This window comes from Hemicordylus capensis, chromosome 6, assembly GCF_027244095.1.
Source record: "Hemicordylus capensis ecotype Gifberg chromosome 6, rHemCap1.1.pri, whole genome shotgun sequence".
NCBI classification, from domain to species: domain Eukaryota; kingdom Metazoa; phylum Chordata; class Lepidosauria; order Squamata; family Cordylidae; genus Hemicordylus; species Hemicordylus capensis.
Genome location: NC_069662.1, coordinates 70,021,395 through 70,046,220, shown reverse-complemented (window position 1 = coordinate 70,046,220; position 24,826 = coordinate 70,021,395). Strand labels below are relative to the sequence as shown.

Below are 24,826 nucleotides of genomic sequence, written 5' to 3'. Positions count from 1 at the left end.
TTAATTTAAATATATTTCACACAGAAAAGATCACACTCTTTTGCAGAATATATTTCATGCAGAATAATATCAATCTCTCACTTCTATCTGTAAAATAAGTCCCACGATATCCATTGCACTTGAGAACGACAATGCATTCGTTCTCACGACCAGCACTAGCCATGCTAGTGCAGCCCCACCTGGGCAGATCTGCTCATGAGAACTGCCAGGATCGGTCCCAATCCCAGCACTCCTCGACTGGGTAGTCCAGGTGAGGTAGGAGGGTGTACATGCAGCCTTCTCCCTCACCATCTGGTCATGTGGGCAGCTGGGGTGCTGGCAGCTCCCTTCAGGCTGCTGGCAACCATTTTAATGATAGATGCCAAGGGAAGGAGCAACCCAGACTCTAGGGTTTCTCCATGCACAATGCTGCTGGTGTGGTGCTGCATTGTGGGATTCCTGGAGGCCAGGCTTTGCTTCCCCAGCCTCCAGATTGCTGCGCTGCTGCTCATCGCAGTGGCGATCATGTGGGTGGGGAGATGAATGGCAAGGTTGGGAGGGAATGGAGGTGATGAGGTGAAACCAACTGCTGGCCATTTGCTACCAATCTGTGATGTGAATGGAGGTTCTTACCATTTCTCTGTGATGCATTCAGATGATGTCACTAACCATCACACAATTACACAGCACCATCTGCTGGCCATTTGCTACCAATCTCTGATGGTCTCAAAAGACTTGATTCCCACCATGGATTGGTAGCAAATGGTCAGCAGGTAATGCTGTCAAATTTCACAATGGCCAACAAACCCGTCAGATCACCCCTTGGAGAAATTGTGTAAACTTCCATTTTCAAATAGAGTTGTTCTCTCTTTGGCAATGTACCCCATGTCTTGCATTCAGGAGAGTCCAGGCTTAATCTCTAGCCTCTTAGTTAAGGCTTCAGGGCTGAGAGCAGCTGTAAAAAGGAGTAGACAGTACTGGGTTGAATGGACCAATGTTTGACTTGGTAGAAGACAATTGCATATGTCCATATGAGAGCAAGTTCAATAGAGAGCAGTACAAGTGGTGTTTTTTATTCTGAGGGGGGTGGGGGGAGAAAAAGGTAGAAAGACAAAAAAGCCTGTTTTCCCTTTCCCTTTCCTTTGTCCCACCTTGCAGATTGCAAGCCAGGGAATCCCAGAATATGGCTATGGCAAAAGGCTGTTTGCTATTTCAGTGACTGCAGTGATAACGATGATCATGGCAGTAATTTGCCTGTTTGAGGTAAGCTAAAATGCATTTTTAAGTTGGATTTATGAACTGCCATATCCAAGGGCTTGGGGTGGGAAGCGAATGTCCCACAAAGACACAGTCCCCCCCAACTGAGGAAGAACTACTTTGACACGGGATATGCCAAATACTCATGCTTTGTAGAGAGCTTTCATTTGAGCCAGAGTTCATCCTGCCTCTACCTCTGGTGAACTCAGCTGCTGTTTCTAATCCCAGAGCTCCGACCTGAAGCGTGCAAAGACAGCAGGGCCTCTGAGCACGTTCAGTGTCTTTCCCTCACCCCTGAATACCCACAGGCATTTCCTCACAACAGGGATTAGAGTTGGGAGATCCAAGCAACAATGAGCTCCAACACCTCTCTTTTTTAGGAGCACTATCATGACAGGAATGCTAACAAACCAATTTCTTGGTTGACCACCCAAATCATTGGCTCTGGCCAGCTGCAGGAAATCTTTACGTGGTGGTTGGTTGCTCATGGTCTTTCCTCTCTTTTTCTTGACAAACAGATCTGTTCTCAGCTTTCTGCAATTAAGGATGGCACCCCTCAAAGGAAACGGTAAGCCTTGCTCAGGAATGCCTGGTCTTCTGTGATTCTGCAGTCTTGGGACTCTACGCACAGGACCTGGTCTCAAGCTCAGGATTTGGGTGTCCACTTCCATGTTAAAAAAAGAAAACCATTTTTTAGGCCTTAAGGCAGTGGATGAAAAGTTGAAAGGATGCAAACAGTGTCTGTCCGATCCTCCAGTGTTCAGTGGGCAGAACTTCTGTGTGCTGCAGAAGTCTCTGGCCATGTTCTTCAGCTACCCACACACTCCCAGACTTCATATTCCAAAACCTCTCCTCCTAGTGTCATTATGCCTTCTCCATTTTTGACATTTCAGGGTACAAATCTATCCCATGTGCACCATTTGCACAACCCTTTTCATGTAGGGGGAAATTGGTACGCCAGCTGTGACTACCACTAAAAAACACATATCACCCATTTCTTTGAGAGAACGTTTCATTCAGTTTGTTCCATTCTCTCCCTCCTCCATCTCCCCTGCTAACTTGGCAAAGAGGCACCTTTTAACATGATGGTTCTCTTTATTTAGCAGGGGGAGAGTAACTGGCCCTATCCACCCCCAGCACAGTGCCTCCAGTGACTGTAGCTGGTCTCTGTCTTATGTTTCTTTTAGATGGTGAGCCCTTTGGGGATAGGGATCTATCTTATTTGTTTGTTATATCTCTGCGTAAACCGCCCTGAGCCATTTTTGGAAGGGCAGTATAGAAATCCAATGAATAATAACTAAATAAATAAGCATTCCAAGGCAATGATCAGGCCTGGGTGTCAATTTCTTCTTTTTATTCTCATTCAAAGGCCCTTTCTAGGCAGAAAGAAGAAAGGTGCAAAACAGGTAAGGAGATAGCTTATGTTCTCCCATCGTCAACAGAGATATGGATTTTCTGGAAACCTTTGTTGGCAATTCATCTGAAAAAATTTCCCAAGCAAATTTCTCCTCATTTGCTGAATATTTGTGGGGGTGGTTTTGCCCCAAAAGCCAATAAATACTGTAGAAATTTTCCTGATTCCCTAAATAGACTGAGATCTCATTTTGCAAGTTATTTGATCTGATTATGCAAGTTCTTGATTTAAAAAACCAACCACTCTACACCATCTTAACTTCCCTTCATTGTACCTCATATGATTTTCAAGTATCCAAACAGAAATTTTAGAAATAGACATTTTTGTCCTCACCACAGCAGTATTCTTCACTTGACCTTTTTTCTGAAGGAGGCGATCTTCCATTCACTTTTCTGTGAAAGTGAATGTTATGTCCACTTAGAAACTATTTGATGACGAGAACTAAAGCTGCTCCTTGTCCCCGCGATGAAGACTCCTCCTCCTGCCCACAGAGGCACATTTCTTCCTCTGTATGGCCCCAATCTGGGTTCTTCCCTTTGGCATTCTAATGTCAAGAAATGGTGGGCATTACGATCATATATCCAGGATGTTTTCTAGACGGCAGTCAAAGATGCTCTGTATAGAACTTGCAAATCAATACAAGCTGAGAGTTTACAGAGAATCCAGACCCACCCCAAGATTGGTGCTGATTTTTCTCCTGGGATCTGATGGGGAGGTCACGTGGGGAAAAGGCCCTTGGTGCAATGTTTGCTGCACCCCCCTGTTGGCCACTCCTTGCTTTTGGTGATTAGCTCACATTCACCAGCAAATGAATTTGAAAAGGGGTGGGTTAATAACGAGAAGCAAGAGGTGGCCAGCAGGGGGCGCAGTGAAAATCGCACCAGCAGCCTCCTTCCCATGTGACCTCCCCATCAGATGCCAGAAGAAAAAAGCAACCATCTGCAGGAGGCTCTGGATTCTCTGTGCACTCTCAGCTGATATTCATTGGCAAGCTCCGTTTGTAGCATATTTTACTGTCATCTAGAAAACCTCTAAATAATGGCATGATAGCCACCCCAAACCCTGAAGTTGGTTTGTTGTGACTCATTGTCACGAGATTGTGACCCACGGACCCCTTCTTCTGCTCAGTCTTCCAGTGCAGGTTCTCCAGTGCTCGATAAGCCTCTTCGGCTCAAGGATTTGTATCAGAGTGTGGATAAAGTCGGGGGAAAGGAACAGCATGATGAGGAATCCTCAGGAGACAAGGCTATATTCAGCTGGGAGAGGTATAAACGAAAGGAATATTCTCAGATCTGCATGAGTTACAGAACATCCTATCTCTGATTGCTCCCACACTAGCCCTTTCCTTCAGAATCACTCTCTTTCAGTCACTCACTTGTTACAGAGAATCTAGATGACGTCATTTCTAGCCTGTTGCGTTCCGATGTTTTCAGCATCCCTCTCCTGTCCTCCCCCCCCCCCGGTGGACAGGCATTGCATTATTGAGGCTGTGCGTGGGAATGGGCTGTGCTTAATATCCGCTTTCATAGCCTGGGCACTGTCCAGATTACATGCTACAACCGTGTCACTACTGCCCCTTCAGTGTGCTTCCGTCCTGCCTGTGTTTCGGCATCGCGGTCCCTGCGCTGTCAGCAAGGTGGCGTTCTCGTTTCTGATGTCCAGGGGTGTCCCGCTAATAGGGAAAGGGAGACGAATGCCTCCTGGCCCACAGCCTCGGAGGGCCCCCCGCCACCCGCCCAGTCCTCGCCCTCTCCATTCTGCCGTGCAGCATGCCTGCAAGGGAGCGCAAAAGTAGCTGCCTGCCTGCCTGCCATCTCTCTCCCTGCTCCCTCGCCCATGCAGCATGCCTGCGAGAGCGAGAGGGAGCTGCTGGGAGCCCGAGTTCATGGAAGGAGGGAGAGAAGCAAACTTCCCCTTGGGGAAGCTTCCTCCTCCCCGACAGGCTGAGGCCGCTGAGAAGAATGGTTTGGATCGCTGCTGAGCTCTGTCCTGTTGTTGCGGGAGGGGGGCGATTCTATCTGCCTTCTATTGCCCAGGCTGGATCTGGAGCTGGAAGAGGGCGGGAGACACTGTCGAGAAGACAAGAACAATTAAGCCCCCACCCCGTTCATGTTGTTTTGCCCTAGTATTCTCTTCGCTTCAAGAGACAGTTAATGGCTTCCCCATTGGAACCGTTTGCCTGTCATTCAGCTGTAAAGCTGAATCAAATGTGGGACTTCGGCACTGGGCATAGATCTCTGTGCCCTCCCCCTGGCTTGTAGAAGCAGAAGGAATTGTGCAAACCTGGAAAGACATGATGCCATACTCTTTCATGTACGTCATTGATTCCAGTTGCAGGATTTCGCCTTACTTAGCACACCATTTGGATTTGCTCTTTCTAAAAGTGTAGCCAGTACCCTGTTCTCGATACAAGCGGTTCATCGCTAAGGCTATCTCTTTTCGACCACTAACACAATCTTGGCCATGATGCGAACCACTTTTGCAGGGCAAATTGGTGCAGTGTCGCTGTGCCAATACAGCCAGGTTCATAACAGCCAAACAGTCTTGGAGACATGATACCCAGTTGTGAAACCATTGGAGACCCTATTACTGCTCTGCAAGCGCCACATAACTTTGGCTCTTCTCTCTTTGTCAGAGTGCCACCAGCGCCACCTAGCCCGCCAGGTCCACCAACCCCGCCAGCAGTAGAACAATCGCCTCCAAGAAGGCCCAGCTCAAGAAGAATGTAAGTAATGGTGGTATTCTATCCAATGAGGCTATTCTCACGATGGAGGAAAACCGGGCGAAAGGAGCCCGGCCCTGTTTTCCATCCTCGTGAGACTCACCAGGCTCGCGGGTGAGCCCAGTGATTCTCTGGCAGCTAGCCCGCCAATGTAGCCCTCCTTTCAACCCAGCTGAGTGAGTGCTCCACTAACCCGGGTTTTCTGATCGAGTGGCGTCTTGGCATGGCTCCGTGCCACGGCCACACACAAGGAGACCTCCGCCGGGAGGCTCAAACAAGCCTCCTGATCCCAGGGGTCTCTCCAGTATTCCTCCATACACTCGCGTGGGTCATTCTGCTAACAAGCAGAAGGTTGCTGGTTCGAATCCCCGCAGGTACTATATGGGGCAGCAGCAATATAGGAAGATGCTGAAAAGCCATCATCTCATACTGCGTGGTAGGAGGCAATGTTAACCCCTCCTGTATTTTAGCCAAAGTAAACCCCAGGACACTGTGGACTCCAGAAGTCGAAATCCACTTGACGGCACACTTTACTTTACTTTTATTTTTGTGAGACTGCTCCCCCGTTCTTTACATTTTGAATGCCATTTTGAATACGTTTTGAATGCCAAATCACTACTTTGGGGGCAAATGGCCGCTTTGGTATGGTGGGGCAAATTTTCACATGGATAGAGCACAGTAGGAAAGTCTTGACTCTGCCCCTCGCTGCACAACACATTCCCAGATTGGGGCCCCCTGTGACAGAGTTCAAAGGGTCTGCTTCCAGGTTGCACTTGTCTTCTCATGATGGCTCTCATGTCATGTGCAGGTTGGCCATCATTTGCTCACCAGGGCGCTTTCCAGATTGTGAGCCGTGCACCGCAAAAAGCGGTGTAAACTGCAACGTTTTGTGGCGCCAAATTCAACCGACATTAGAGAGCCATTATAAGGGGGAAAGCCTCCTACAACGGGCAGACACAGCTATTATTTTATTTTATTTTTGCAATGCAGACGCAACATTATAGGGCTGTGACACAGCAATAAAATCCAAAAGGCGGCGTCGGAAATAGGAAAGGCACCTTCCTTACAACACAGGGGCTGTGATGTCAAAACACAGGCTCCACAGAAGCACACTGAAGGGACCCTTTGTGACAGTGTGATAGCGTGCAATCCGGAAAGCGCCCTGTTCACACACTTGGAATCAGTTCTGCATTTCAAGCACAATGACAGCAAAGGCTTCTGCTTGCAGAATAACAGTCCCGCTTGAGTGCCCTGCCCTTTGCCGGCCAGATGTCATTTCACCTGCCAGCCACTCCTGGCTCCCCGCCACCCTCCCTCCCTGTCTCCGTGACCTCCTTCGTTCTTCCCCATTGGGGATGGGTTTTTGAACTGCAGGTTCAGCAGTGAGGAGGGTGAAAAGGGAGCTGGTTCCTCCCACACTGCTGATCTGCAGTTCAAAGTCCCTCCGCATGGCAGTGAAGAGGAATGGGGGCATGAAAGAGGCAGTTCTGGCCTTGTCCCCGGATGCTGCTGTCAGTGTCAAGGGTGTGGCCGGCAGCGCATGGACCTCACCTCGGGCAGCATCGGCACTGGAGCTGACACTGGATCTAGCGCTACAGCTGAGCGACTTTGGAAAAGCTTCTGTCTTTGAGAAGTAATTGCCAAGTGATGACCAAATGACGAGGGAGGAGAAGAATGCCGCCTCGAACCCCATTAAGTTTCTGAACTAGAGGGACCAATGGTCTGACTCAGTGGAAGGCAACTTCCTATGTAACTATGTTTAGGCCTCTCTTTAAGAGGGAGGAGAGGGCGCAGTGGGAAAGCACCGCAGCCAATCAAATGGAAAAGAGTGGCTGACATCCCGAGCAGCAAGAGGCTGCTCCTAACTCATCCAGAATCTTCCCAAGCAGCAGAGTGCGCATGCAGCAGGATGGAGGAGCGATGTTCACTGTTCTCCCTGCCTCTGTCATTATCCATTGCCTGCAAAAAGAGGTCCCTGAGGGATTTCTGGAAGGATGTACTTTCCAGATTGTAGGTATGTCTCAACTTTGAGATTGATATTTCAAAACACTTGATGGACATTCTGCCATCCATGGATGTCTCTCCCTCATGTGACTTCTGAACCTTGCTGAGAAGTAAAGTGTGCCGTCAAGTCGGTGTTGACTCCTGGCAACCCCAGGGGCGCAATTCCAGTGCTTGCCCTAGGCGCTCTTTGCCCTAGATACGCCCCTGGGGGAGGGGAGCAATTCTGGCTGCTCTTTCCTGCCCCCATCAATGCTCTTTACCTTCCTATGAAGAATCTGTATGCGGTTGATGCAAGAATGCAGCCAGCCAGCAGGGCAGGCAGACGCTGTGTGGCCTGCTGGGCAACAAACAGCAGCACACAAACTACGGAACAGCAGCATGAAAACACCCAGCGGTTGCTGCTGCGAGTCTCCTTACCACGTAGACCCTGCTTGGTGCGTGCGGCCCAGACAGCTCTCGGGCCTGGCCTGCGCTCTCCACCATCCAATAGGAGCACCCACCCGCCGCCCCCGTCCCACGCTTCCCAGAGATCTCGTGTGAGTGTGCTGCTTCAGCCTGTGCAAGTGAGTGGGGGGGGGGTTTCAGGTGCCACTGGTCCACTCGCCGGCCACCTGGGATCCGGAGATACCGGGACCCTCCGGCGGCGCCCGCTGGTTGAATCTTGTGATGGTGGGGCATGGAAATTATGCCCCCTTCAGGGGGCGCCCAGAACACGTGCCCTGGCTCCCCCACCCTGGATCCGCCTCTGCCCTCTGCTCCGGAACAATCTGGCTGAGTTAGGAGCAGATTTTCTGGTTGCTGCTCTGGATATCAGCCTGTAATAAATTTAAGGTGGCGATGATGATGATGATGATGATGACGATAACGATGATGGTGATGAACAACTTTGTTAGCTATCCCATAACAAATTGTTGTCTGGACGGCTGACAACATGAAATTAATAGATGAAATGAAAACATACAACACATTAAATCATAAGAGACCAAAAGGGGCAGGGGTGGGGGTGGGGAGAGGAAATACAAAATGCAATACAAAGACATTTTAAAACTCTTTTAAAATCAATTTTAAAAAATCAAATTTGAAAATCAAAATTTTAAAAGTCCGACAGAACAAAAAGGTCTTTAGGTGGCATCTAAAAGAACAAAGTGAGGAAGCCAGGCGAAGCTCACTCAGGAAGCTATTCCATAAATGGGGTGTCAGCACCCAAAAGGCCCTCTCCCTAGTAGCCACCCACTTCACCTCCTTTGGCAAGGGCACTCAGAGGAGGGCCTCTGAAGAAGAACTTAAGGTCCTGGTTGGGACATATGGAGCAAGGCACTTTGAACTTTGGGGCCGAAGTCCAGGGCCTCCACCAGTGTTCTCTCTAACAGGGATTCCCAGATGTTGTTGACCACAGCTCCCAGAATCCCCAGCCAAAGGCCATTGCAGCCAAAGGCTATTGCTGGGAGTTGTAGTGAACAGTATCTGGAAATCCCTGCTAGAGGCAACACTGGCCTCCACACCCCTTGGGGGCCCCCAAATCCTTTTTAGTTTGTTTTGGGTGGTGTGGTCTCCACTGGCCCTCAATGGACCAGGCACTCAAGTATAACTGTGACCTGTTTCAGGTGCTTTAGAGACAGAGGGGGGAGTGGTGGGGGGAGTTATGTGGGATGGGAATATGTTACGTTGTGTGTTGAAACATTTCTGCTAGTGCATATCTGCATAAGTGTACATCTGTTTTATATTCTTACATTCTTGTGAGTTCAGTTGCTGTTTGTGCCCTCAAGAACCCACGTATTAAAAATATTGCATGTGTGTATGTGTGTGTAGGGGCATGATGCTTAAGTTGCAGGGTGGGGTGCTCCAGAAACCTTTAGGTCCAGGCTCCAAAATTACCTAGGTGCACCTTTGGCTCTGATAGAGCACAGACTGTTTGGAGTAAAGGTGTATCTGGTTGGTTTGTGTAGTGCTGTAAGCAAATGTGCTCAGGCTGGCCTAGATGCAGCAGATTCTCTTTAATGTCTGTTTTCATTCTGTCAGGTCCACAACACCACCCCTGTTTGAACCTCCATCTGCACCTCCATCCACACCTCCATCCGTATATCAGTCTGTACCTCCATCTGCACCTCCATCCTCACCTCCATCCACACTTCCATCCGTACATCAGTCCGTACCTCCATCTGCACCACCGCCTGCACCTCCGCCTTTACATGGGGTAAGTAAATGTAGAGTAATCTGGGCCTGCTTCTTCCTTTCATTAACCTCGTCATATTAGAGCTGGTCTGTAAGATAGCCTAGTACAAAGTACGATTGTCAGATACATTTTTCTCAAGGTAGCTAATTTGCACAACCTTTTACTCATGCCAGTTGACTATACCCTACATGAACCATCCACTCCCCCTTTGAGCAGACTTAATATGCTCTGCATGCATTGCAATATACTTAGGCTTAAAACAATCACAAATGAATCAGTTCCCACTAAGACATAGTCCGAAAAGAAATGGAATCTCTGCTTGTTAAAGGTGGGCCAGAGAAAGTTGTTTTAAGTACTTCACCCACTCCCAGTCTCTTTCTGGGGCGTAGGATGGCTGGCAGCAACCCTGGACAGGCAGGTGCCTGCCCTTTTCCTGCCAATGCTGCCAGTCCGGACCCCCCCCCCCCGCCACCCAAGGAGGTCTCCTCTGCCAGCACCAGGTCTCCCTACACACATACTGCTACTGCCGCTGCCTCCTCCTCTGATGGCAGGCTTGTCCCCGGCTGTGCTGTCCCCTGCCGGCCATACCCCTTCCACCCTGTGTCAGGACACCAATGCAGGAGGCGTTTCTGGGGCTGAGCAGCATGTGTGGCGCATCCAACTGGAGAATGCATTCTGTGTTGGCCCAGCTGGGGGCTTCTTTGCCTTGCTTGACAGGGAGAGGAAGGAAGAACCCTACTGGGCCGGCGCAGAAAGCACTCGCCGACTGAATGGGCCATGCAGACACGTAATCAGGGTGGGGCAGGCAGGGCACGTGCCCTAGGCGCTAGTTGCAGGGGAGCGCCAAGTGCTTGCCATGCCCCGCACCCAACCACCACAGTTGTGTGTGTTTTTTTCAGGGTTGGTTTGTTTGTTTTGGAAAATCCCCCCCTGCTGGGTGCCTGCTGCCACCCCCACTCACGCAGCCGCGCAAGTCGCACAACAGAAATCTGAGTCCTGGCGGAGAGCCTGCGCCCCCGCCCCTGCCCCCCCAGAGCACTGACTTTCCGATTATTTTTAGGGAGCGTTTGCTGCCTTAAAGCATCTATTCCCCTTTCTCTTCCTCCAGAGGGGGAAAATAGATGCTTTCAGGCAGCAAGCCTGCCCTGAAATGAGACTGAAGATCTCTCTTCAGCTCTTTAAAGCTCGAGGCCACACCCCTTTGCATGTGATGTCATCATGTGATACTTCACATGCAAAAGGGCATGGCCTAGAGCTCTAAAGAGCCGGAGGGAGCTCTTCAGTCTCATTTCAGGGTAGGCTTGCTGCGTGAAAGCACCTCTTCACTCCAAGGTGTGCTTCTTATTCAGTAAACAAAATTTTGCAGGCAACCCCTCTCCCCATCCAGCTCAAATCCTATCTTCCTTTCTTTGGGTGGGCTTTTCTCTGTGCTCTGTTGTTGGAGGAGATTAGAGGGGAGGGGGGCAGAAGAGGGTAGGTACTTAGCTGTGCTGGTTTGCCCTTCCAGCAGCTCATGGGTAATAGCTTTGCTGTCTGCTTTTGTGGAATAGGGAATTGCAAAAATAAATTGCTTTGAATTATTTTGTAGAAGGCATAACTCTTATGCCAGTAGTGGTCATGGTTCATCTTTAGTGATGTATTATAAAACTGTATTTAGTTGTCTGCACTGGGTTTTATGCTGTGTGTGTCCAGACAGTCAACAGTTGATGGTGACATGCTAGTGGGCTTTTTTCTTCTTCATTCCACAGATTAGCTGTAGAAGCTGTCTCAGGGCTAAGATGTGCCTTCTACAACAGACACATGTAATACTTTCTTGGGTGTGGGTGCTTGTGATTCGAATTACACATGGCCACTGGCAGTTGCGAGTTTCAGCAGAGAAATGGGTGGAGTGTTTTTTACCTCTGGCTGCTTTTTTCTCACATGGATGGAAAAGGAGCCTTGAGAGGGCAACATTAAGGAGGAAAAAAATAACTGCTAGGGGAAAATATCATGATCCTTTGCTTTTTGTCCCTTTGCTCAGACGTATAGTTTTTCACTAGCTGATTTTAATTAAAAAAGCAAAACAGTTGAGGTGACTGGTACCTGCATCTATTGCATAATGTTGATTTGCCTCACTGTTCCACTGTAGTGCTGTTAGTGCAACTAACCGTTCTCAGCGTGCAACTGTTGACACTTATAGATGCTCTGCAACGCTTTCTTTTTTCCTTTTGGATTGTAGCACTGTGTTCTGCTTCCTCCTCTTGTGGTCCAGGCCTGATTTATATACTGAATATGCTCATTAGCTAGCATACAAAATGAGGCCTGTCTCATAGTGTCACCAAGTGACCAAGTTCTTTTATATAGTGACCATGTAGGATCTGGACGCAAGGAAGAAAGGAGATCAAACCAAACCTAAATGATTCAATGGACTTTATTGAGTATAAAAGAATAACAACATCAATCTAACTGAGCAGAAAGCAGAACATTCTATCAATATTACTAACAGTATTTCAACCCTAACCAGCAACAATATTCACCCAGTGTTCCTAACTAACACATGTGTGTGTATTAAATCTTCCTAGAGCCTAATACAACTCAGATAGAGATGGAAAAAGGGGGGGGGGGTAAGGAAGGCTGAGGACTGGCATGGTTTGGGGAGATCAGGAATTAGTAGAGGGACGAGGGGAAAGGAGAAGAAGGGGAAAGGATGGAGGGATCCAAGGCTTGTAGAGGCAGCATATTACCAGGATCAGAGGCTTGAGAGTGGTGGATCTTTGAGCTGAAGGAGAGAAGCTGTTGGCTGGAGACAAGAGCTTTTGGATCAAGCATGCAGTTTGCTCAGAGCATGTCTGAGAGTCAGAGCACCATGGCTGGGGAAGTCTTGACTTCTCATTGCGCAGTGGAAGTCACAGACAGTTCCTGTCCATGGCCAGAGTTCCTGCCTCTAGCCCTACGGCTTGGGCAGCAAACCCTTGGATTGCTCATGAGCAGATCTTGCTTTTAGGCACAAGACTTCGTGGCACGTCTCGTACTCGAATTAGAATTGTATAAACCAGCCCACTATGAGGAATTACGGTTTTGCAATAATTTCAGTCCGTAGGAGACCAGGTTTAGAGCGGGAATGCTGCAAGACACCTTGTCTGTGTACCTGCAATCCTGTCAAAGATCTGTGAGAGCCAGAATTGGGCTGTGCTGGCAAACCACAAAGCAAGGTTTGAAGGTTATGGAAAAGCAATTGTGAAAACCAGCCCACAGTTTCTAGTTTGCCATTGTAATGGCAACAAAGAAATGTCTCCCTGATTCACTGGGGGAAACTCAATTTACTGAGTGCATTTTAATTTAATGATTTTATCTACTTCATATTTTCAGAAGTTCGGGTGCAGGAAGCGAGGGGGGAGGAAGCGAAACCGGAAGAAGAGAAACTGAGCAGCGAGGAAGGTGATCTGTGAAACACCAACCTTTGTTTTTTTTGTAAATATAATTATTTCTGTATATTATTATTATTTCTATTATTGTTATTGTTACTGTTGTTATTATTATAATTAAAAACACATTATTCTGAAAGACAAACCTCTTCTTCTCCTCCATGGTCTCTGCAGCAAGAGTTCTGCTTATGTACAGAACAACATTTGGAAGCTTCGGAGGTTTTGTAGGGCATTCTGGTTCCTGCTCTGAAATGGGGAGACCTGTGCACCGTGCGTGCCTCTAGGGCAGGAAGAATACTCCTGTCCCTCAGTTACTTGACAATCATAACTCTAGCAGCATAACTCTAGCAGCAGCAGGGGCAGATCCGCCTGAGGACTTGCTCACCGACCTTTCGCTGCCTCTGCTGCAGGCTCCCCACTGACCCCACCACCTACTGCCTCTGGTAGTAACTTGTGAAAGGCTTTGGTGTACGGGCTTAAGGGGAGGAGGCTGCTTGGTGGCAGCAGTTTCTTGCCCAGCCCCCAGTTGCCAGTCTTGAAAGTGTTGGGAATTCTCTCTGGTAAGAAAATCCCTTTTTCATTACAGCAGAGTGCACAGAGGCACAACACAGCGGAATTTGGTTAGGCATGCGTGTATGCTGAGAGTAAAGTAACTTGGAGCCAGTTCATAGTTTCAAATCAATATAAAAGGCATTTATTAAAGAACTCCATTGTAGATAGGAAAGTGAGGAGTTAGGATCTCTAATCTAGCTAGCTAGCTGGATACAGATGGATTCTGCATCTCTGCACACATGGTTCAGGGAGAGGAGCTTACATGTTCCAAGGTAGAAGGAAAAGGAAGAGAAGGGGGAGAGGAAGGAAGTGGCTGGAAGGAAAGAAGTGTCCCTGAGAGTAGCAATCTACATTCCAATGGGATAGTGTCAGAGCGGTAGAGAAGGGATGACCAGTGTCTTGACCCTCTAGCCCTCTGACTCACTAGTCTGTCCTCCACTGTCTTTGAGACAAGAGACTGTGCAAAGTTCTTCACTTCCAGCAGAAAGGTGGCCAAGGTAATGAGAAAAGGCTGCCAACTAGGAAACAGTCTCCTCAATCTGTGCCCCTTGAAATGCTGTGGAAGGTGTGAGGCTGTCATAGCTTTCCTCAGGTGAGCAAGAACCTGGGTCTGCTCCTACTTGGCAGGGAGAAAGTCCCGGAAGAGTAAGCTGAGTTTAGATCAGGGATGCTCAACTCTGGTCCTCCTGCAGATATTGGCTTCCACCTCCCATAATCCCTGTCTATTGGCTACTGTGCCTGGGGATTATGAGAGTTGTCATCCCAAAACAGCTGGGGGGCCTAAGTTGAGCAGGTCTGCCTTAGAGGTATCAAGTGTTCACAACACCTCTGACCACTGGCAGAGTAATTTGTCCCTCAGAGTTATCCCATAGCGCCATGCCGTGACTTGCGATGCTGCCACAGGGTCAAAAGGAGAGCCTGGCACATGCTAAACATGAAACATGCTTTCTCGTGCTAGTTGGATAGGACTTCCTGATGCCAAGGCAGTAATAGACTGTCTGTTACCAGGGCTTTGTTTCTTCCCAGTTTCTGGCCCGCTGAGTGACTAACTTGAGCATAACAGAGTGGCAGTGGAGACACATCTCGGTTCTTGGAGTGCTGCCCGCAGGAATTTAGACTGTACAAGTTCCAGAGCCACAATGTTGGGGAAGGGGCCCAATGGGGCACCATCGAGAAGCTAGCTAGTGACTTGTCTGTGAAGAGTTCAAGGGCCGCGGATACATAATGGCCTCCTCTTGTCGGCAGGCATTTGAGAATGGCAGAGGCACTTCTCTGGACATTTAAAGCCAGGTGTTCTTTATAGCCTTTCCTAGAGCCACCAGAATGGAAAACTACTCCCAAGTCTTTGAAGCATGCAGCTTGCTCAATCTTATGCCCTTCAATGTGCCAAGAGTGGATCTTGGGCCTCCTGACAAAGGCCATCATTTTAGTTTTGTGATCATTGATTTCCAGGCAGTTCTCCCTGCAGTGCAGTGTCAGGGCCCTCAGTGTTCTTCTAAGGCCAATGGGGGTCCTTGAGAGGATGGCTGCATCAGCCACGTAGAACAGGATGGCAATGTATCTCCCAGCGTGCTTTGGAGGGTGGAAATCTGGGTTGCTGAGCTGGCCCATCATAGAGTTAATGTAGAAGTTGAAGGGGAGTGGAGCCAGAATGCATCCTTGTTTGATGCCCTTCAGCTCTTGTGAGGTGGCCTTGGGGGCTACATCTCACCTGGAGTGATGTGTTCGCGTGCAGGGTGCGATGAAGTTATAGCAGGCCCCGGTCAATGGAGGAGGCTTCCAGCTTCTCCCTTCATTTGACTCGTGAGATGGAGTCGAATGCTGCCTTAAGGTCGATGAAGGCAGCATAGAGGGAGGTCACCCGGCAGGAAGCGTATTTCCCGATAAGGTGCTGTAGAACTAGGCACTGGTCGATGGTGGAACGCCCTTCCCTGAAGCCCGCTTGTTCCTCAGCAAGAAGATTTTCCTCCTCCAATCCATCTTTAAGCTTCCCGGATAGGTGTCTCGCATTAGGTTTGCTGATGGTATTGAGCAAAGTGACGGGTCTGTAATTGGTAGGGTCATCCTTCTTGCCCCTTTTAAATATAAGGCAATGATCACTGCCCCCCCAGTCCTTGGGAATTTGGCCACTCGTGTCAACATTGGTGAAGTGCGAAGCCAGGACAGGGGCCCACCAGTCTAGCTTATTTTTTACGGCCTCTGGTGGAATAAGGTCCTCGCCTGGAGCCTTCCCCAGTCTTAACTGGGTGACTAGACTGTGAATCTTTGAGGTTGACACTGGTGCCCACGCTGGAGTGTCTTCAATGGCACAGGTGGAGTTTCTGCAAACAGCAGCAGGCTCTTTGTATAGGTCATGAAAATAGTTCTCCCAGATCTCTGGATGAAGATGACAGTCCAGGTGATTTGGATCATAAGTGGGAGAGTGCTTTGTAAAGAAGCCAGAACATGGCAGAATCTTTGGCTCTAATGGCCTGAATGAGACCCATCCAGGCATCTTTCATGGCATCTCTTTTCTTACGAAGCAGCAGAAGTTTGTGCTGTCTTTTCTGCAGATGGAGATTCTGTGCGGCCAACTGCCCAGAACTAGCTTTATAGACTTGATAGGTGTAGGGATGGGCTTTTGGGGCTTTAGCACAGTCCTTATCCAACCACTGCTTGGAGGCCTGTTGGCACTGTGCACGTAGCTGACAGATCTTGCGAGAGAGGAGCTGCTGTTATTCCTGGACGAGGGCATTGTAGGACACCAAAGGTGGAGAAGTAGGGTCGTTAGTTAGTGAGGATGATTGAATACGCTGCAGGTGGTCAGAGGCGAATAGCTCACTTAGTGCTTGATCCAGTTGTGGAGACCATTTAGCACAGCAATATGCTCCTCCCGCCAAGGATATGGTGGGATGATCATGGTTCTCCATAAGGGACTGATAGATGAAAGGCTTTAGAAGGAGCGAGATGGGGAGATGATCACTGTCAAATTTGGGGACAACCTCAAAACCATCCACCAGAGGGAGAAGGTTCGCTGAGACGATAAAGTAGTCAATCAGACACATCCCAGAGCCAGGCAGATAAGTGAGGTTGGAAAGATGGTCATTTTAAAGCGAGTCCTTCAGAATGAAGAGACCTGCATAACTTGACCTTTGGTCCTTTGAAAGACAGATAAGAGGGAGCCCGTCTGCCTCGGGACTGGAAGCCTGAGGCTTCCTCCGTATCGGAGAGAGATAGATGTTAATTTTCAGCAGACTGCAGCAGCCGAATTGAATCAAAACTGCCATAGCATATTGTTTGAGCGGTGGAGGCAGCTTCGAGGATGCGTGTAGAGAGATAGCAACAAGCACACCCAGGCCACCTTTGCATCTGCCACAGCCTGCCCCAGGTACAGCTCCAACTGTATAAGAGTGAAAGCCATTGAGTAATATCTCCCCGGATGAGGCTGAATAGCAAGTCCTGGGGACAAACAACAGGGCAGGCCTGCGGTCTTAATGTCCTGCTTGTGGGCTTTCGTGAATCATCTGGCTGATCACTGTTGGAAACAGGATGCTGGACTAGATGCATCTATGCAACCCAGCAGAGCAATTCTTACATTTATGTTAAGATGATGAAAATGGTCTCTTTATCATTTGGCCACCTGCCTCTCTACCTAGTCTACCATTTCAAATTACAGAAAATTTAATCTACAATCCAATCTTCAGATGCAAAACAAAAGCACTTAAAAACAGAAATAACACCCAGCATCCCTGTCAGCCTCTACTATTCAGCACCCCCAGTTTCCTCCCCACACTTCTGAGATTTCACCAGGTACTAGACACACCTTTCAAGACCATCATTACAGCCTTGAGGACGGTAGATTTCTTTTAGAAGAAAACGTCTCAGGACATTGAATTTCTTTCAAAATACTGTGCTTGTGCAATGCAACGGTAGAATCAGGGAGCACATAGACTTCTGGCAGAGGAGTGGTTGGCCTGCTGGATCCAAACACAGCTTTGATGTAATGCCTCATATGACCTCTGTAGCACAAGATGGAGCCACACTCCAGTAGCTCCAATCATGCAAGCAAAGCATCTCCGATGGGTGTGCCCAAGCACACCCACATCCATGCCATGTTCCAGGCAGGATTCAAGCTCACCTTCCATCCCTACCCCTGGGAGAAGAAGTTTGTGCAAATCTTCTAATACAGGATTCCCAACCTTTTTAAAAACAAGCATACCTTTTCTGCTCACAGACCAGTCCTTCAATTCAGATACCCTGTAGAGATTGTCTGTGTGTGTGTGTGTGTGTGTGTGTATTGATTGATGGATGGATTGATTGATTAAGTGCCATCAAGTCGGTGTCACCTCTTAGCAACCACATAGATAGATTCTCTCCAGGGTGATCTCTCAGGTCTCTCAGTGATGCATTCATTGCTGTCATAAGCGAGTCCATCCACCTTGTTGCTGGTTGTCCTCTTCTCTTTCCTTCAACTCCCCCCAGAATTATAGACTTCTCAAGGGAGCTGGGTCTTTGCGTAATCTGTCTGAAGTACGATAGTTTGAGTCTGGTCATTTGTGCCTCGAGTGAAAATTCTAGATTGATTTGTTCTATGATCCATTGGTTTGTTTTCCTGCCTGACCATGGTGTCCTCAAGAGTCTACTCCCGCACCAAAATTCAAAAGCGTCAATGCTTTTTCTATCTTGTTTCTTCAAAGTCCGCCTTTCACATCCATAGAATGTCATGGGGGAAACCATTGTCCAAACGATTCTAATCTTTGTAGGTGTAGACTCCTCACGGTATCTAAATATCCTTTCTGAGGCCTTCATTGCAACCCTACCAAGTGCTTGTCTGCGGCGTATTTCTTGACTGCTGAATCCTTTACCGTTGACAGTCGATCCTAAAAGGGAGAAGCTATCCACCACTTCAGTGTCTTCAGTATCTATTCTGAGGCTGGTTGCTGTACCCCTTTCTTGTCTTTAGTTTAGTCTTCTTTACATGTAATTGTAGTCCCATTTTTTCACTGTGCTCCTTCACTTTCATTACTAGAGCCCCATTCTCAGCTCTCAGAGTGGTGTCATCAGTGTAGCGCAGCTTATTGTGTATCTATGCACACACAAATCTAAAGGTTACAGTTATGAAACAGCTTACTCCAGTCACTGGCTTACATCCAGACTCAGTTACTCAAGAGTATTCCCATTGAAATTAATCAACTTGTCCCACTAATTTCAAGAAGACTGCTGATGACTAACTTTCTCTGGATGTAGGTCTGTGGCTGGAGTAGCCTACCTCATGACTGTAGCATTAAAACTTGGCGCTGATATTCCGTCGGTCAGGATGAGGGAAGGAGTACGCTGAGCTTCCGCAAGTCGCCAGCCAGTCAGAAGCACAGGAAGAGAGGCTTCACCCTCCTCCCTCCCCTTCTACAATAGATACATCGCTGAGAACATGTTGGCTTCCAGCCGGCAGTCCTCAGATGAGGAACACATCGCGTGGCAGGAGGTCTCTGCATAGCCCCGAGAGCCCTTCAAGTACCACTAGGGGTACTAGTACCCCCTGTTGGGAACCCCTGTTCTATATACAGAGAGTTCTTTTTAAATTCATATCCAGGTCTCCATCTGTACCAGAGAGAGGCCCTTTCCACAGCAAGTCTGCACAGCTACAAATGGCAAAACGTAGCCAATCACTATCTTGGCTTCAATGGCTGGTCTAGTTGCCTCATCACGGTAAGGATGACCTGCTGTTTTCACTGTCATTTCAGTGAAAAGAAGCTTTCATACCAAGTCTGCAGGTATGCTTCATTTAAGTGTCATGACTTCCCTTCATGGGTAGGTGAGAGAGCAAGCCAGTAGCTCATTGTGTGCTGAGCGTAGACAGAAGTCTGCCAATTGCTAATCACTTCTATAACCAAATGGTCTGGGAATTCACTACCTCGGAGAAGTGATGAACTAGTTTGATCTAATATGTAAGCAGCTCTCCACTATAAATGTATTGGGTCTACGGATGTGGATTGGCTTTGGTAGCCAGCTCTTCATAGTTGCCAACTTCCTCCCCAGTGATGTCTGCTTGCCCAGCACAAAGCCAGACTCCTCCTCCCTCCAAATTCCCAGTGTGTGGAGAACTCAGGAGTTGAGAGGAGTCTCTCATTTTGTGCTCGCCTACAGTATTGTTGCCGGAAATATTCCTAGTCACTCATGGTGACCTGCAAAACGTTGAGATATAAAGGCAGTTCACACAATGCTCCTGTTTTAGGATTGTGTACAAGGGAAAGGCTGGAGAGAGAGAAGTGATTTCTGGGGGTGAGGAGCTGAGCCAGAGAGTGCCTTCCTACCCAGCTCGCATGCCCAGCAGTTTACCCAGGCAGGTAGAAACATATGTCTGTTCTAATCAGAGCCATGTGAACTGCCTCACAGAGTACCTTGAGGGGGATGAGGTTTGGAAAGGAAGCATGGGATGGATGGAAGTAGTGGGACTTCTATTATTATTATTATTATTATTATTATTATTATTATTATTATTATTATTACACTTATATCCCGCTCTTCCTCCAAGGAGCCCAGAGCGGTGAACTACATACTTGTGTTTCTCTTTCACAACAACCCTGTGAAGTAGGTTAGGCTGAGAGAGAAGTGACTGGCTTAGAGTTACCCAGCTAGTTTCTTTCTTTTTTTTTCATTTCAATTTTTTTATTAACTTTTAACAATAATAGTAACCATAACAATCATAATAAACACAGTTACAAGTTGACTTCCCGCGCACCTCTTTTCGTGATACCAACTATAAATTTTACCCTTATTGTAATATTAATTTAAAAGGAAAAACACAAATTTAAACATTCCACCACCATTAATCTGCCCAACCTGCATTTCAAATTTCAAATCCTGCTGTAAGATCCATAGTAGGAAAATAATTCTTTAAATAAACCAAAAAAGGTTTCCAATCTTCCTTGAAGCGTTCTAAACTTTGGTTTCTGATCAGTGTTGTAAGTTTTGCCATTTCTGCATATTCTAAAGTTTTTATCAGCCAATCTTCTTTTGAAGGCAGTTCGTTAGTCTTCCATTTCTGTGCATATAATATTCTGGCCGCCGTAGAAGCATACATAAAAAAAGTTAAATTATTTGTAGAAATTGCTCCTTGTGTTATTCCTAGCAGGAAGAATTCTGGCTTCTTAGGGAATGTCACTTTAAATATCTTCTTCAATTCATTATATATCATGTCCCAATAGGCCTTGGCCCTCCCACAGGTCCACCACATATGAAAAAAAGTACCTTCAGTATGCCCACACTTCCAACATTTATTTGAAACATTTTTATACATTAATGCCAGTTTTTTAGGCGTTAGATACCATCTATACATCCTTTTGTAATAATTTTCCTTCAAAGCATAACAAGCAGTAAATTTTAAATCACTTTTCCATAGCTTCTCCCACGCTGCCATTTCTATATTATGTCCAACATCTTGAGCCCATTTTATCATAGTTGTTTTAACCAATTCCTCTCTAGTCTCCTCCAAAAGTAGTAATTTATACATTTTAGAGATTAATTTTTCATCGTCTTGACATAATCCCTTCTCAAAATTCGAAATCTGATCTTCAAATCCAACTTTAGGGTCTTTCTTATACACCTCATTTAACTGATAGTACTGAAACCAATCTCTAACCAAGTTTTGTAATTCAGTTAAAGATTTTAACTTACAATCGTTTCCCTGAAAATACAACAGATCTCTATATGTACCCCCAGACATCTGCATATTTACTTCTTTACGTGATAAAGCTTCAATCGGGGATATCCATAACGGAGTTTTTGGTTCCAACCAATTTTTATATTTTAACCATACCCTCATTAAACTCCTTCTTACACAGTGATTCAAAAAATCTTTATGTGCTTTAGTTTTTTCATACCATAGATAAGCATGCCATCCAAACCTTCTATCAAATCCCTCCCGATCAAGGACTCTAGGGTTTCTCAATGTTATCCATTCCTTTAGCCATGTCAAACATACAGCATCAAAATACAACCTTAGGTCTGGCAAGGTAAGACCACCCCTTTCCTTTGCATCTGTTAAATTCTTAAAATTTATTCTTGGTCTTTTCCCCTGCCAAACAAATTTAGCTATATCCTTCTGCCATTGCCTAAAACAAGTCAAGTTATTAATTATAGGAATAGTCTGAAAGAGAAATAACATTTTAGGCAAAACATTCATCTTCACCACTGAAATTCTTCCCATCAAAGATAAATTCATTTTAGACCATCTTTGCAAATCTCTTTTCATTGAGTTCCATGTTTGAACATAATTATTTGAAAACAGCACAGAGTTATTATTTGTTAACCAAACTCCCAAATATTTCACTTTCTGCTCCACTTTTAACTCACTTATTTCACCAAATCTATCTTTACTTTCCTGATCAATATTTTTAGTCAGAACCTAAGTTTTAGTCTTGTTTATGTAAAATCCTGCCAACTGGCCAAATTGCTGTATCTTGTCCAAAAGTCTTTCAATCTTATCGATTGGATTCTCTAAAAATAACACAACGTCGTCTGCAAAGGCTCTCAGTTTGTATTCTTGTCTCCCGATTTTGGGACCATGTAATTCATCATCTTCCCTAACAGATCTACAAAGCACTTCTAAAACCATTATAAAAAGCAATGGAGAAAGTGGACAACCTTGTCTAGTCCCTTTTTGTATTCTACAATTGTCTGATAATTCTCCATTTACAATAATCTTGGCATATTGTTCCGAGTAGATAGTTTTAATTGCTCTAATGAAATGTTCACCGGCCGTTATTTCCTCTAATAAACCCCACATAAACTGCCACGAAATATTGTCAAAAGCTTTCTCTGCATCCCAAAAAATCATCGCCATCTGTTTTTCATTATGTTTTTCATAATACTCCAATACATTCAAAACTGTTCTAACATTGTCTCTCAGTTGTCTCTTTGGCAAAAAGCCAGCTTGATCCTCATGAATAAAGTCTCGTAGTACCACTTTCAGTCTTCTTGCCAAAACCGCAGCAAAAAGTTTATAATCATTATTTAAAAGTGATATTGGCCTATAATTTTTGACTAATGTTAAGTCTTGATCTGGCTTTGGGATTATTGTAATATTTGCATATTTCCACAAATCTGGCATAATCCCTTTTTGTAAAATGTCATTCATAGTCCATTGAAGAGGTTGTAAAATTTGATCTTTGAGTGACTTGTAATACAAAGCTGAGAGTCCATCTGGCCCAGGGGCCTTGTTGGATTTAGCTTGATTTATTGCTTCTATTATTTCCATAACTGTTATTGGAGCATTCATGATTTCTATTTGTTGAAGAGAAAGTTTTGGAATATTTTTAGTTCTAAGAAACTGCTTAATTTTTTTATCTTCTACTATTTTGCCTTGATATAATTCCGAGTAATATTTTAAAAATTCCATCCTTATTTCCTTTCCATTATAAGAGAGCCCATTTTTAGTAAATATTTTAGATAAATTTTTTTTCTTCCTCTCCAGTCTAATTTTCCAAGCCAGCAACTTGCCTGGTTTATTTGCAAATTCAAATGATCTTTGCTTGATATACTTCAGATTTTGCTCAAGTTCATTTGCTATTAGCATAGAGAGTTGTTGTTGTAAGATCTTAATAGCTTGAGAGATCTTCTTCTTATCTTTAGTCCATATCAATTCTCTTTCCTTTTTGGAAATCTGCATCAGTAGTACCTCTCTTTTCGATCCTCTTTGTTTTTTAAAATATGCATTTTGCTGTATGAAAAAACCTCTCATAACCGCTTTGCTTGCATCCCAAACAATTTTGTTGTCCAATCCTTGATTTAAATTCAATTCAAAATAATCCTTTAACTTCTTTTTGGCTTTCTCAACCACATCTGGTTTTTTCAAAAGATATTGATTCAGTCTCCACCTAAATGAGGTCGCTCCTTCCTTCTTCCATGCAAAACAAATCGGATTATGATCTGAAAATGTCCTAGGTAGAATGTCCATTGTTTTCATATGAGTTATAATGGTTTGGGATGTCCAGACCATATCTATCCTGGAATGTGACTGATATCTTTCCAAAAAGTAGGTATATTCTTTTGCATTTGAATTTTTAATTCTCCATAGATCATAGAGATCCATATGATCTACTAATTCAAAAAATGCTTTAGAAAGTTTACCTTGTAAATTCTTTTCTGATAAATCAGATTTTCTGTCCAAAACTGTCGAGACAACTCCATTAAAATCTCCCAATAAAAGCAAATTAGCATTTGATAGATCTGCCATCTTTTGATCCAAATAGTTATAAAATTCAACTTTCCTTTCATTAGGGGCATAGATTCCAATTATCACTGTTTTAATTCCAGATATTAAAACTTCCAATGCTAATATCCTACCTTCTTCATCTTTAAAAATCAATTTAGGTTCAAATTGTTGTTTGACATAAAATACTACTCCTCTTTTTTTTTCTTATCTGAAGAAACAAATTCTTGTCCCAGGGCTCTATTTACCAAAAATTTCCGATCATGTTTTCTAATATGAGTCTCTTGTAAACACACTATATCCAAATTTTGTTTCTTAAGAAAGTGGAAAACCCTGTTTCTCTTAATTTTTGAATTCAGACCATTTATATTCCAAGATAAAAATCTGTAAGTTTGTTTATAATCTATATAGAGTGACTTAAGTTATATGTTTATGAAGCAGAATGTTCAGAAGATAAGTCTTTTTTGTATTTCCGCCAGAATTCTTGTGCTTTCAGGAGCTCAGTGAATCTATTCCTCTTGCTCTTGTAGAAGAAGGAGATTCCCTCTGGTAATTCCCATCTAAAACGTATTCCTTTAGCATTTAATGCATCAACCAAAAATTTGTAATCCTTACGTTTTCTTAGAATTCTGGCTGGAATCTCTTTCAAAAATTTTATCTGATGAGTTTGAATTGTTAAGGTTGTAGTAAAGTGAGCCTGAATGATTTTCTCTGCTATTGATTTGGTGGGAAAATGTACTATGCAGTCTTTGATTAATTTATTTCTTGTTGCAAAATCCGAGTTTACACAAAAGGCTGTCTCAATCTGGGCATCCATCTCAACAACCATAATTCCCAAAAGTGATGCAAGTTCCACTCCAAGTAATTTCCTAATGTTCTCATTAGGAATTTCAGGAATTCCTCTGAACCTTAAAAATCTCTCTTTTTGTCTTAATTCTAACAAAGCCATTTGATCCAGTAATTTTTCTCTGTCATCTTTCAGTGATTGCACATCTTTTTCTACAACATCAACCCTTAATTGAAATTCTTTATTGTCCTGTGCCAATTTTTTGACAGTCTCATCAATATTTGAGGTCCTATCATTTATCTCAGCCATATTTTGCTTCATTTGGGTTACATCAGAAATGACCTG

At 45.3% G+C, this 24,826-nt stretch overlaps 1 protein-coding gene across 1 annotated transcript in view; it reads left to right on the top strand.

Annotated features, from left to right (window-relative positions):
* The first annotated feature begins 1,782 nt into the window (after positions 1–1,782).
* LOC128331343 (uncharacterized) overlaps positions 1,783–24,826 on the top strand; it is an 83,096-nt gene continuing 60,052 nt past the window's right edge. Inside the window, exons 1-5 of the mRNA XM_053264685.1 lie at positions 1,783–1,804; positions 2,617–2,642; positions 3,779–3,915; positions 5,286–5,375; positions 9,396–9,570. Coding sequence (XP_053120660.1) covers positions 1,783–1,804; positions 2,617–2,642; positions 3,779–3,915; positions 5,286–5,375; positions 9,396–9,570 — 450 coding nt within the window. The remainder of the gene's footprint in view (positions 1,805–2,616; positions 2,643–3,778; positions 3,916–5,285; positions 5,376–9,395; positions 9,571–24,826) is intronic.